We start from the raw sequence: 14,782 nt of genomic DNA, 5'->3' as shown, positions 1-14,782 counted from the left end.
CACACCAGGGCTAAATGGCTGAGGGAAGCTAAATGTGTCACTGAACTCATGTAGCATTTTCACATCAATGTATGAAAATAATCTTAACCGAAATACTGCATGGAAAAATTTAGGGCATGGAGTAAGATCAGCAGGGAGGTAATGCCCTGGAGTTACCTCCAAGAGGCAGTTGTCTGTGGGCTTAGCTAACCTTGCAGAGGGTGGTTTCATTCAACCCTGTGCCCCTCCTTTTAGCTGTGTAAGGACTTCTGGGAAAGCAGTGGGAAAAAGGATTTTCCCAGGGGACAGTTTTGTCCCTCTTCCACAATGTATGAAACAGGAGCATGTATTCTCGTTCTCCGGTGTCAACCAGGACAGAATCTGGGCTTTGAATGAGCTAGATTGGTTTCTAAAGCCATTTCTGATTAGCCCATTTGCTAGGCGTACACTGGGTACCTCGGATGGGCCTAGTCTGTGGCACAGTGGGGACAGCCCGGGCAGCTATGTGCATCTGGCACATCACCTGCCATCCACAGGCCTCTGCCTTGTATCTGTAAAAGCAACTTCCAGTAGGCTGCATCACAGATTAAATGTCTGTAGAGAGCCGGAATTCTGCCACTATGGGCCCAGAGGGAGTATTCAGTAGATGTCAGTCTTTCCCCCACTTTTCTGGTGTGGTACAGGAAAAGTAGAGTCACAGCCCTGAGCTGCCCTGAAGGGCTCTGCTCACTTGCCTGCCTGCCATGTGAAGACACTTTATGCCTCCCTGCTAGAGCATACAGCAACAGGGTGCCACCTTGGAATGGACAGCAGCCCTCATCAGACACCAAATCAGCCAGCACCTTTATTGTGACATTCCCAGCCTCCAGAACTGTGAGGAAATAAATTTCTGTTCTTTGTAATACCTAGTTGCGGGTGTTTTCCAACAGCAGCACAGACTAAGACGAGTAGGACATAGGACGATTGAATACCCCCTAGCAACATAGGGTCAAATACCCAGTTGAGTAGCAGAGCCATCAGACAAGGCAGGAGATGCTCATAAAGTCTTTTGGGTGGAAATGAAGTCAGGGAAGATAAATAAACAAGGGACTGCAAGTGCACACGAAAGGGCTTAAAGAGTGCCCTGAGCATGCCTGAGTGGGAACCATTATCCTAAGGGTCAGTAGGGGCAGAGGGAGGGAGAAGTGAAGGGAAGGCAGGAAACTGAAGCTCACGGTAAGGCACTCGGGGAAACCAGAGGCAGCACCAGGATGCCGAGTTTTCATGATAGTACTGCAAGTGTTATGCTTTAGTTCTACAATGGTCCCCAAGCCTAGCATGTGGGGGACGTGACCACACTGTGTGCACAGTACAGCAGGTGGCTGTAGGGAGGCAGGTTCAGGTCTAAGAAAGCAGGCCTGTGGGGTGTGGCCTGGATGGCTCATCTCCCTCCCACGCTCCTCCCTGTCCGCCATGCCCCAAGCAGCTGCCCTCTGCCATGCCCCCTGCCATGCTGCTTCTTCTCTGGAGCTAGCTGGTCCTGGGCTGAACAAAAATCAGCCTTCCCTCGTGGTCCCCTACTGTGGGTACCAGGCATCGCGTCCCAGCAGTGAGAACATGACGGAGGCAATCACAGCACCACCAAACGGGATGTGACGCGAGTTGGTTCCCTCGGTTACTCCCGACTGCCCCTCTTCCCGGTTGGATTCGGGATTCCTGGATTGAGGCTTCTGTTTGTTTCACTTCTTCTCAGTTTGTCCCTGGGAAGGGCAAGTCCGACTTACTGTGCAGGTGCGCCTAGAACTCAGGATGGGAAATCTCTCGTCTCTCAGCACTCTGCATTCTGAAGAATCGTGTGCTCCATGTAAGCAGCCTTACTGCTCCTCCACTGAGACTTGAGTGTGATGTCACTGAATCTGTCCTCCACAAGGAAACTGAGGTTCCCAGAAAGGTCAGGTCACTCCCTGGAGCTTGCACAGGCAGCACACAATCTGCCACAGAGCACCCGAAGGACCAGGGCTCCACCCCGCCCGCCACCCCATCCAGGGTTCCAAGGACATGACTCCATGAAGTGCCTTCCTAATGGAGTCCATGCGGCCCTTTCTGTGGATGTGCTTACTTGTGATTGATTCCTCCGCCACCCCTACCCTCCCTTCTTCCCTCCTTCCTTGCCTTCCTTCCTTTGTTCTTTCCTTTCTCTTGCTTTGCTTTTTTTCTGATAATGGGGATTGAACCCAGGACCTTCACACGGAGCTGCCTCCCCAACTCTTTCTGTTTTATGTTAGATATTATTGGGTGTCACTGAGTTACAAGTTACCCAGGCTGAGCTCAAACTTGCAATCCTCCTTTTTTGTTTTGTTTTGTTTTGTTTTGCTTCGTTTTCCAGTACCGGGGATTGAACTCAGGACCTTGACCTTGCGCTTGCCAGGCAAGTGCTTATTCTACTGTGCTATCTCCCTGGTTTGAAGCCCCACCTTTTAAAAGCACATTTAGTTAGGAGCTCATCTATGGAGGAACCCATGGATGAGCATAGAGTTCCCATGATCCAATCACCTAACAGAAGTCCCACCTATGACCACCTGAGATGCTGGGGAGATGCTTTAGAGCTAAACCATATCAAGGCCAATAGGCCAATGCCCACCAAAATGATTCAGATGCTCCCATCCCAAGTCTATTCAACCACCCACCTGACTCAGCTTCCAGTTATAGGCTTGGGGTCTCTCCAAACCTTTTCTAAGTTCCATCCTAGAAAACCAAGATTTCTAACATTAGATGATCCTGAAGTCTTTTCTAGTTCTAAATGTCTCTATTTTTATTGATTTATTTTTTAAATCTTTTACTTTTGTGATACAGGGTCTTGCTATGTATCTCTGATTCATAGTAATCCTCCTGTCTCAGCCTCCCCAGCCCTGGGTTTACAGGCATGTGCCACTACACCCTGTTTCAGTGGCCGGCATGGCATGCATGGTTCCAGGACTGGCATGGCATGCAGTACCAGGGGTCAAACCTGGGTCTTTGAGCTTGCCAGGCAGGCTCTTAGACCACCAAGATATCTCCGCAGCCCTCTAAATGTCTTTAGACTTAAATAGTTTCTAAATATGTTCTAGAATGATACATAAATACTTGTGTATACTAAACATCCAAAGGATACAAAAATATACAAATCTCACAAGTGAATATGACTGAAGTCTAGAAACAAACATACAAAGAAGACAACTTTAATGAAGGAAAAGGATCACAGGCAAAAATATAGAATTCTCCTTTTTAAAAGTTTATATTGGGCCGGGGAGATAGCTCAGCAGCATAGTGCCTGCCTGGCGAGTGCAAGGTCCTGAGTTCAATTCCCGGTACTAAAAGAAAAAAGGTTCACCTCTGTACCATCAAGGCTGAGCTGGTCACTCTATTTCCTTACCTCTGCTAGTCTTCATTTATTGTTCAGCCTGGGGGAACTGAGCCCAGGAACTTTCCACCACTGAGCGACATGCCCAGCCTCGTTTTTCATTTTGAGACAGAGTCTTGGTGAATTACCCAGGCTGGCTTTGATTTTGTGATCTTCATGCATCAGCCTCCCAAGTAGCCAGGATTACAGCATCTATACTGAGACTGACTCCTTTTATAGTGCCTCTTTATTAATTTTTATTGCTGCGGTAGCAGATTGTCCCAGAATTTGTTAGTTGTTGCTTTAACCAACACAGATTTACCACCCTATTATTCTGGAGGTCAGAAATCTAAACACAGACTCACTGGGTAACACAGAGACACTGGCAGGGCTGTGTTCTACTTGAGCCCAGGTAGGACATTTCCTCTTTTCTCTCCCTGCTTCCAGACGCTGGCTGCAGGCTTTGGCTCATGGCCTCTCCTCAGTGTCAAAGCCGTGTCTAGCCAGCTGAGACTTTCTTCCCAGTTGCTATTCCCAGCTGAAACTTGTCCCAGTTGCTATCCTTCTCACTCTAGCTTTCCTTCACACTTCCCCTTTGTGTCTTTCTAGGTGTCTTTGGTCATTTTCAGCCAGCCTAAGCTGCATAAACACAGAAAAAGGACCAAGGTGACTGACCGCCCTCTGTGACTTACCTCAGGCCTCTATGGCCCCACATGGATAGTTCTCCCAGCCAGTGAGACATCTCAGAGTAACTAAAACCAGATATTCAGCTAGAAAATCTTTAGGAAGACTCTTCTGTATGCCAAGAACCAAGCAACACATTAGGGGATGGCACAAATGGGAGGACCCGGTCCCTTCCCTTCTCGAGGAGCTTACAGTCTACTAAGGGAAAGGACCAAAGGTAAAACATGGAGCAAATGCAAAAGATGAAATAAAGAAACTGAAAAAGAGACCAGGCCAAATACTGGGCCATGTCCCCAGTCTGAAGGGAAGTCTGAGACCTGAGACCTCAAGAGACCTGGGACACCTTACATGGGGTGGAGCAGGAGGGACCAGCTCAATCTGACCCTTGATTTGCAGGTTTTAAAGCTTATAAATGTTACAAGGAACTGGAACCTGCTCCAGTCTCACCCTTGCCTTCTCCAAATCTCTATCTGTCTCACTGAGCAGAGGTTCTGTTCTACTAGGAAAATATGTGTGTGCAATCTCTTCCTAGATATGTAAAACATTTGTAGCTAACTTAGAGGTACTTTTTCACACAATGAGTTCATTCTACAACATATTTTGCAACTAGCCCTTGGCAAAGCTGAAGAGTGTTGTTCATTGTGTGTTTGTGAGGTTCTGAGGCAAATCTCTGAGCACCAAATAGATGTTTTAATGTCAAAAGAAACTGTCAAGTTATTCAAATACACACAACTGATGCACTCTCTCGGCCACCCGCTGGGAGCAGTGGGTCCTCCACTTTCCCACCAATGCTAGATGTCATCCTGTCTTTCTTCAACCTTTGCCAGCCGGGGTAGGTACAAAAGTGGCATCTCAATGTGGCTTTGATTTGCATTTCTTTAATGAGGAATGTAGTTGTTTTTTTTTTTTTTTCTGCCTCTCTGTGTTTTACAACTTGGAAACATCTGGAATTTTGTTAAAAGAATAGAATGTTATATTTTCCAAGTGGCAGCACTAGGTAGCAGATCATTTGCAGTATCCCTCATGGCTTGAACTGTCACCTGCTCTAAGTGTTAAGAATGAAAATAAGCCTACCTCTACCCAAACTTCACACTGTACATAAAAAGATTCAGAATAGATCACCGATTCAGGAGTTAAGTATGAAACTTTCAATATACAGCAAAAGATATTATGCATTATGGCTAAGAAAAGAATAACTGGCATGACACTAATTTTTTTTGGCAGAACCAGGGATTGTACTCAGGCCGTTGCATGACACTAAAATTTATAATCTGTAAAATAAAAAATCAACAAACTGAATTTCACCAAGGTTTAAAACTTTTGTGCTATGAAAGATGATAGTAAAAGACTGAAGACACAGCTACAAATTGGAGCAAATATTTGCAAACTCATATCCAACAAGCTCATATAGAAAATCATAAAGAACTATCAAAACTCAACAATAAAGAAAAATCTATATTTGAATGTAAATGGAATACCCATCTCTGACAAAAGTAAACAAAAAGGGGGATAAAAATAAAGGACGATTTTATAGTGAATCTATCTATCTATCTATCTATCTATCTATATGCATATAGATAGATAGATATATAATAGTTGCATAGATATATAGCTACTTTCTCATAGTTCAATGAGAAGAAAGTTAAACAAACAAACAAACAACCTGGGGGCCAGGGAGATGGCTCAGTGGAATAAGTGCTTCCCTGGCAAGCGCAAGGGCCTAAGTTCAATCCCTGGTTCCACAAAAAAAAAAAAAAGAAAGAAAGAAAAAAAATCAATGAGAAGAAAGTTTTTAACTAATAGCATTTAGACAAGATAACATGTCTGTATCTTGTACTACAAATAACTACTATGAAGACAACAATATGCAATGTCTTAATTATTGTAACTGTCCTACTAACCTGTTTTGAAACTGTCTTATTGCTATTTTTTCTCAATAAAATTAATTTTTAAAAAAGCAATAGAGGAAAAAAAAAAGAAAATCTAGATAAAACATGGGCCAAAAACTAGGACAGATATTTCACCAGAGAGAAGATGGGCTTGCCAAATAGGTGCCTGAAAAGATGCTCAACATCATTAACTATTTTTCAAATGCAAATTAAAAATGAAAGCTACAATTAACATAGCCCTAAACATCTATTAATGGCTCAAATAAGAATAATGATAATAACAAGTGCTGGTGAGGCTGTGGAGCAACTGACAGCCTGACACCCTGCTCATGGAAATGGAAAATGGTACAACCACCCTGGAAAATGCTCGAGCAGTTTTTTACAACACTAAACACGTAGTCACCATATGACCTAGGCATTGCAGTCCTGGATGTTTATCTCAGGAAAACAAACCTTGTTGTATGATTCAGCTCTCTGCCCCTATAGCAGCATACCAGATCAGGCTATTTATGAAGCAAAGAGAGCTAAATCCTGGTTTGTGGTTCTGCAGGTGCAGGTCTAAAGCCAGCTGGTCTCACTGGTTTGGGCCTCAGAGAGCAAAGCACACTGTGACAGAACCATGTGTTCCTGGGCCAGGAGGAGAGAGAGAGAGCACCAAGACCCTACACTCTTTTCTGTGACCTGAGGACCTCCCATCACTGTCCCAATGGCGCCACCCCCACAGTAAGAACCTGTGAACAACTCCTGTGTCCTTTGAAAAGAACTGAGCTGAAGAAGCTGGTAGAGTCATACCATGGAATACGATTCAGCAGTAAAAATGGCTGAATTTACAAATACGTGCAGGAAGTAGCCTGACTGGACTGCAGAAGCATGCAAGTTGTTACTAAAGCCAATTCCAAGAGGTTGTAGACTGTGGGGTTTGTGAGTCCCTTTCTGTCACCTGCTCTGAATGTAAAAGCTTTGGCCTGGGGCAGGGGTGAGGGGTCAAGAGGATCAGGAAGGGAAAAGAAGGTTGAGTGTTCAGAGATGAAGAGATAGCATTGGAGGGGTTTGTGGTGACAAAATACTTCTGTGTTTTAGTCGTGATGATCACAAGAACCTACACCGGTGGTACAATCACATAGACACACACACACACACACACACACACACACACACACAGGTGGTGGATGTAGGTTTTAAATGATGAACATGATAGAAAATCTGTACTTTAATTAACAACAATTAACAGTCCATTTTTCTTTTTAAAAATCTTGTCCTACCCTTACCTCAGATTAAGTCCCATTATGGAGAACACTGGAGATACTATTTTTGCAAGTTCCTGTGAATCTACAACTATTTCAAAAGAATAGTCTTTCAAAAATGATTTTAAAGGAATAGAGGTCTAAGAAACCAGCTTTGCAAAGGCCATTCTGTTGGCCCTTGCTCTTAATAACCTAGTTCTCTTTTCTCCTCCCAAACATACATTTCTTTTTGCAAAGATTTCAGTGAACTGGAAGATGCCTTAGACCAGGGTAGCGGAAAAGCAGCCTAAAGTAACATAGACATAGATGAAGAAGCATCCGCAGCTCTTCACTGACGCAGCAGTGTTAACATTATAACCCCAGGTGTCAGCTACCTTTGGAGATCTTATTTATTTACGTGCATCCCCGCTTCTGAACCCTTTGGGCGTCCCCCCACCCCCACCCCCGCCGCCTTGGCATCTACTTCAGTGTGTGCTTCCGGAGAATATTCCCTTACACAATCCCAGCAGAGCTGAAGTACGGTCATCCTGACAAGGATTCAACTCTTTGATCTTCCTCTTCCACTCTGGGCGACGGCCTGAGATCAGGTCCCGCCGCTTGTCTCATCCCCCCCCCCGCCCCCGTCCCCCCAGTCTAGGGTTTAGCAGACCTGACTCCCCTTGGGACCCCCGGATTCTCGGGGGGGATTTTTTAGACCTCTATTCCTTTAAAATCATTTTTGAAAGACTATTCTTTTGAAATAGTTGTAGATTCACAGGAACTTGCAAAAATAGTATCTCCAGTGTTCTCCATAATGGGACTTAATCTGAGGTAAGGGTAGGACAAGATTTTTAAAAAGAAAAATGGACTGTTAATTGTTGTTAATTAAAGTACAGATTTTCTATCATGTTTCTATCATGTTCTAGGGGGGCCTGACCTGCTCGTCTCTGCAGTCTATCGCAGGTCTCTGACTCGCCCAGCGGGCGAGCATTGCCCGAGCGGCTAGTGTCACTATTGCTGTTGCCAGTGGGCTGCCTCGCAGGCGGCTTTGGTTTTCGCGCGCAGCCTGGGAAATGACTTAGGGCGGAGGAAGGGGCGCGGGGGAAGCAAGGGGAGGCAGAATCTCCGCGGGCGGGCGGAGCTGGACCACGCGAGCCCGGGTCGTGTGCGCGGGGTCACCTAGAGAGCGGGGCGGCCAATCGGCGGCGCGGCCCGGTACCTGCCGCCAATGGGAAGGCGGCGCGGCGAGCTCCCCGCTATAAGAGCGTGCGGGCGGCGCAAAGCGAAAGTGGCTCCAGCGGGTAGAGCCGCGGGGATGCTGCGGGCGCCCGAGCTGCGGCCTGGGGAACCCGAGCCAGAGCCCGAGGCTGAAGCCGAGGCGGCTGGCTGCAACCCCCAGGCCTCGCGGCCGACCGTGTCCAAGCCGCTCACGTCCTTCTTTATCCAGGACATCCTGAGGGACGGCGCAGAGCGGCTGGGCGGCCACTCCGGGCGCCCGCAGCCCCCGCGCCAGCTCGTCCCGCGGCGGGATCCTGAGCCTGAGCTCAAGGGTGGACGAGGCTGCGTCAGGGAGGCGGAGACGCTGGTGGAGGCTCAGCCAGGTAAGTAAGGCGGGGGGCCCAGCTTCACCTCCCTGAGCTGGGGTGCAAGGTGAGGGGCCCTGCGGCGACAGAAGGGACCTCAGCGTCCCCCCGTCACGAGTGAGCCTCGAGCATCGACCCTCAGCCCCAGCGCCGGGCGGCACACACTGTGCTACCCTTGATCCGCCTGGCGCGTGCCTTCGGAGTAGTAACTTATTAATAGGAATAATCAAGGTTAGACCGTCCCGAGCTCCCTTTCCTTCGCCATCCCCTGATCTATAAATCGGTGTCTGGGTGTGTTCCCTGCAGACAAGGCGTCCTGGGTGCACTTAGCGCAGCTGAGCCTCTTTCCCACCGCTTCCTTGTGGCAGTCGAATGCCTCCTTTAGAGAATGGGGGATTAAAGCCAGAGAATGAGCCTGCCATTAGCCTGCCGCCTCCGTCGCACAAGCCCTCTCTTGCCCACCCGGATGCTCACAGGATGCCTTTCGGTCTCCTTTCTGAGTGCGTTTCCCTCCGCCTGCTTCCTCTTGCTTCGGGTCTGCAAAGTACACAGGCCCGGAATCCCCGTTTCATTGCATCCCACCATATGGCAAAAAGCGCAGCCACACTGAACCTGGTGATTTGGGGTTCCTGCTCACGATTAGAAAACGAATACGTAATGCATGAGTCTGCTCACTCCTTGCTGGGGAGAGCTCCTTACTCCAGGAAAAAAAAAAAAAAAAAAAGCGAAATGTATCCACCCAACAGGGCACTGTTTGTTCGCTTTATGAAGAGGTAAGGACAGGTTCCCTGCTGCGCTCCCACGTAACCCTTCACTCCACCGGCCTTTTCCCCTCTTTTCCAGACAGGCACTTGGAGACGTACCTGTTGGACTGTGCCGCCTCCCCCGGCGCCTTACCAAGTCTTCCCCAGGCCCCCAAGCAGCCGCAGAAGCGCTCCCGCGCTGCCTTCTCCCACACTCAGGTCATCGAGCTGGAGAGAAAGTTCAGCCACCAGAAGTACCTTTCTGCCCCGGAAAGGGCCCACCTCGCCAGAAACCTCAAGCTCACCGAGACCCAAGTGAAAATATGGTTCCAGAACAGACGCTATAAGACTAAGCGAAAGCAGCTCTCCTCGGACCTGGGGGATCTGGAGAAGCGCTCCTCCCTGCCAGTCCTCAAGGACGACAGCCTCTCCCGGGCCTCTCTGGTCTCGGTGTACAACAGCTACGCTTACTACCCACACCTTTACTGTCTGGGCAGCTGGGGCCCCGCTTTTTGGTAATGGCAGCTGTCAGCCTTGTATGGTGGAAGTTGTCTTCCCCAGGGAGGAGGGACTGAGGTCGGGTGTGCTGGAGAGAGCCAGGTGTATAGATCCAAGCTGTTGGGGTTTACAAGGAGCTCTTCACTGCTGAGCCAAGGAGAGACCTAGGGCAGCGACTATTTTAATATCTAAACAGTTCCCCCAGTGCACACTGAAGACCATTGTTGCTTTCAGCACCTGTTGGAAGGGAAGAGAGAAGTCAGTGCCCCTTCCAGCACTCAGCACAACTTTGAATGAGCTGTCTGCACTGCTTCCGAGGATCTGTTCTCTGCAGCTCCAGCCTCTTTGGGTTACTGAGTGTGGACTTGGAAAAAGCCAAACTTAGGGGGAAAGGATGTTGCCTACCGAATTAAGCTGCAGTTCAAAGCCCTCTTGTTGGCCTTGGAATATGACCAAGGTCATTCTGTGTCCTCGTAAAAATGAGGGCACATGAGGATTTCAAAGAACCACTCCCAACAGGCTGGCATGGGATATGGGGGTGGGGCAGTGAAAATATCAGCTGCTCATTTCTTTTCCAAAAGTGATCTACTTTACATATTTACAGGGTGGCCTCCAAAGAACAAGATGCACGCACTGTGGCATTTAAGACAAGCTGTGTAAACAGGACTGGACTGCGAGGGGTGGGGCCTGCTAGAAGACTCCGCTGCAGGGGGCTCCTCCACACTTCTTGCTAGGCCTGTGGCCTTCACATTAGCACAAGGTGGCCACCTCTGCTAACCTTTTCTGCCCAGGCTGGAGAATTTAGGATCAGAGGTTCCTGCATTATTGAGGCTAGAATTTGTGCTACATTATGAAAGAGGTGGCATATAACGGGGGTGGGCAACGGGGAGGGTAAGTTTCTTCCTTTCTTCTTTTATTTTTTTGTTGCTTTTCTACAGCAGTCAACAGAAGGAGTCCCTTTCAGTCCAGGCTAGTAGACTAGCTCCATCTAACTTTCTCCTTTCTTATTTAGCCTAAGATCGTGTCTTTTTCTCTTTCCTCCTTCTAACCCCAGCTGGTGTTTCATGAGTTTAAGAGAAAAAAAAAAAAATAAAGTAGAGGAGCAGATTCTAAATTAGCCAGAAGACATAGTTTGTTTTTTTTTTAACTAGCAACTCTTTTAATTCTTTCCCTTAAAAATGCACAGTGTTAAATTCCAAATCCTGTTTAAAGGCCCGACATGTCCCATCGCTCCTGCTATGTTCCTTCGACTCCAAGTCCATCAAGTCTTGGGGGTCCCTGCAGGTGGAGGAGGTAAGAGGTCTTGGGATCTTCACACAGAAGGATGCACATAGCACCAGTGAAGGGTGGGCTCCCTGGCAGGGTGTGGAAGGAAAGGCAGCCAGGGTGGAGGCAGCCAGGCCTCTGAGAGAGCAGAGGGACTCATCCACTTTGCAGGAGGAGACTTAGAGAAAGGAAACTGCTTATGAAGCACACCGTGACAGCTTCTGACACCAGAAAAACAAACTGTCTAAATGCTACGGAACTATCTTCAGTGCACGTGGTGCGACTTCTGAGACAATGGGCAGCAAGCAAAGAGCTTTACCCCGCCCCGGCTACCTTATTACCTCTGGAGAACTGAGCACCAGAGACGTCAGGGGTGAGGGAGGAGTACGGTTGCTCCTGCACAGTCTTTTGATTCCACTACTTCATTCTGGGCAGTGAGAAACCTTCAGATTTCTTCCTCTGAAAAAGGCCTATTCTCTGCTGGTGGCTGCAGCGAGCTGATAGACAGTTGGCCAGCTTCCCCCTCCCCCGTGTCTTTATGGTGTGCACTCCGCAATGAGCTGTTGTCCAGGGCCACATGCAGGGGGCCCCCACCACAGTGCAAGATAACCCAAAAGTCAGAGGAGCCCAGGGAACTTCTCCTTTTGATTGGGCTTCAAGATACACACACAGTGCTCACCCCCTACCCAGTACTCTTTTCTCTCCCTACACCCTAAATTGAATTCTTTCAACCTGTGGTTCTGCAGGGATTAAACATTTTCTGTAATAAATAGATTCTGTTGCAAAGAAAGTTTTGTCAAAAATTATTTAGTCTTTGTTAACATCTTGCTCACCCCTCTAACTGGAAGCAAGTCATTCACCCACCTCTGACCTGGTAGAAAAATACTGGGAGAATTAATCTACTGACCCTCGAGAGGTGATCAGGACAGTGCTCCAGGCCAGGACTCTACCTGGACTCGGTTTTGATCCTGTGCCTGCTTTGATCTGTAACCTAAAAGTCTGTGACTTGAAGTTTACGAAAGTGTCCCAATTAAACTTTATTTTTCTATATATATTTTTTGCAACATATGAGCATTTTCATAATAAAGTCTCTGCATTTTGTAGCGATATCTGTGTGTGATTCTCAGACTCTGAAAGATTACCTGCTATTTCATGTCGTATTTCTGGCCACCATCCTCCCTCTCTTACTCTGACCAGCTTAACAAACCTACAGTCACCGGAGTCAAAAGCAGCAGCTTAGCTGGTCGCTGATGCACAAAGCCCCTCAGATATTTACCTATATTTCTAGATGAGCGCAAAGGGAATGTAGAGACCTGAGCAACTTTTCAATTAAAAGTCCCCTCTCAGGACCTACCAGCACCTCACACCACACCATTCCTAACCTCTCACTCCTGTGTCTCCCTAAAAGGTGTTACCTGCACCCAGACCCCCTAGACCTCCTGCAAGTGACACCTTTGAATTGAACCACAAGCGTTGGAAATAAGATTTGTTGTTTTGTTACAATATATTCATGCCACATGCTTCACCTCCCTGTGTTTAAGCCTTTGTTAAATCCCACACGCAGTGTCTCGTGCACCTGAGTACCTGGAAGAACTGATGATTTTTCTCTCCCACCTCCCCCCTTAAAGGAAATAGAAGATTAAAGAATAAGGTGCTTACTTTAGGTAAAACATATCATAATTTCAAAGTGTGCTCTAATCCCTTAAGTACATTGTACACACAGGTGGGGCTTCTCCTAGCATGCCCACATCATGAGGTTTAAGTCTCTGCATAAGTCCCTAGCCACCTCCCCTCCCTGGAAGGCCATGAGCTCTCCAGTTACAAAGGCCCCTGCAATAAATTAACAGATGTGGATTTTGGGGGTAGGGAGAAGAAGAACCTTTTAAAAGTAATCCACAAAATCAAACAAAAGTCCCTCGTCTCTTAGAAAGTCCCCTTTGCCTCCTCTCTCCTGCCCCTTTTGCAGCTCTCCCTGACATCTGTGCTAATCTCACACCTGTCCTCCCCAGGACTTTCCTAGACTGCCAGAAAGGGAAAAAATGCCAGAGACTCACCCTGAATGAAAACGTTTCCCTTCTAACCACAAAGCAATTATTTTTCTTGAGAAATGTTGGCGTCATGCATCTCCACGCTGACCTCAGAGGGGACAGTGGCCATGGTGATGAAGTCACTTAGCTTGGGTGTCCCGGATACAGGCCCTGTGAAGGAAAGTCACCCACAGAACCTTTCAGGAGAAACATCTTGTAGGAAGTGAGGGAGGCGTTGAGGAGAGACCCCCGCAGGGAGGTTCAGAGAGCTTGAGAGTGATGGTCCTGCGTGGAAGATAGCGGGATGTGTGTCTGATGAGCATCAGCCACCTCCTGAAGCCTGGGCAGCCTGGTAATGCAGCTTCTTTGAGGGAAGAGCAGTGGCCATTGACCATCAAGGGACACAGTGACACAGTAGTGTCCCCACCAGCTGCTGATGGAGGGGTATCAGCTCCACTCAGCGATACTCTGGAGCACCATGAAATCCACTATGAGACACAGACCTGGTCACCTCCCTGGTCAGTCTCAGCGTCATGGTCACCATTTTTTGCCTTGAGGAAATCTGCGTCCAAAGGAACAGTACAAACTTAGAGCTCTGAGCTCTGCACTCAGACCTCCAGACTCTGCCCCTCCCGTGGCCCAAGCGAACATGTCACCCAGGCATGTGTTCAGAAGCAGAGAGTTATTTACTGCCCAAGAAAAAGGGCAGGACTGAGAGTCCTGGGACACATGGGCTCCTAGTTTAGCCATAGACTTGGCTTCTCAGCAAACTTTCCCAGACAGAGCAGCCCATGGAAAGCTGACTGAAAGTCTGCAAGAAAATGAGAAGAATTCCATTTTCCAGGGTGTACCCTGTTCTCCTCTGTAAAGCCTCCACTGTGGCTTTAACTTCTTTCTTGAGTATGTGCTGAGTCCTTTCCCAAGCTTACATGAGGGGTTTAGGAGAGGGATTTAAGGAAGATTTTCTGTGTGCATCTTCTACCTAGGAAGTCTCCACCTCTTTCCAGTGTATTTATGCACTGAGCCCTTATTGGGGAGCTAATGGAAGCCAAGGATGACAAAGGGGTAAGTCCCACTTTCTCACAGGAATGACAGTCAGATATTGGCTATGGTTTGGGTATGGTTTGTCGCCAAAAGCCTCAGGTGCTGGAAGCTTGGGCCCCATGGGGTGGAGCTGAGGTGGCAGAACAGTTAAGAGGTAGAATCTAATGGAAGGCAATTGAGTCAATGGCATTACTACCCTCAGGAATGCTCGCTCACAGGGGCAGATCCAGTCTTGCCAGACACTTCACTAGATCCCTTGAGAATGGGTTGTTAAAAAAAAGTGAGCCCAGCCCCTCCCTAGTCTCTTGCTTTCTATTTTTCTATGTGATGTCTCACGATACTCCTGCCATGTGACACCATTTGTCATGTGCCCCTTACCAGAAGCCAAGGCTGGCACCATATTCTTTGACTCCCAAACTATGAGCCAAAATAAACCTCTTTCCTTTATAAAGCATCCAGTATTGATTATTTTGTTACAGCAATACCAA

General features: G+C 47.7%; 1 protein-coding gene across 1 annotated transcript; it reads left to right on the top strand.

Moving 5' to 3' along the window:
• The first annotated feature begins 8,442 nt into the window (after positions 1-8,442).
• On the top strand, positions 8,443-10,802 carry Nkx3-1 (NK3 homeobox 1). The gene is made up of 2 exons (XM_004630734.2): positions 8,443-8,734; positions 9,560-10,802. Exons 1-2 carry the CDS (start codon positions 8,449-8,451, stop codon positions 9,976-9,978), a joined length of 705 nt encoding a protein of 234 aa, XP_004630791.2. The 5' UTR covers positions 8,443-8,448; the 3' UTR covers positions 9,979-10,802.
• Positions 10,803-14,782: the final 3,980 nt, after the last annotated feature.

Source organism: Octodon degus, unplaced genomic scaffold (genome assembly GCF_000260255.1).
Source record: "Octodon degus isolate 3935 unplaced genomic scaffold, OctDeg1.0 scaffold00036, whole genome shotgun sequence".
Classification (NCBI taxonomy): Eukaryota; Metazoa; Chordata; class Mammalia; order Rodentia; family Octodontidae; genus Octodon; species Octodon degus.
The sequence above is the reverse complement of the archived record's forward strand: the minus strand, read 5'-3'. Positions and strand labels throughout refer to the sequence as shown.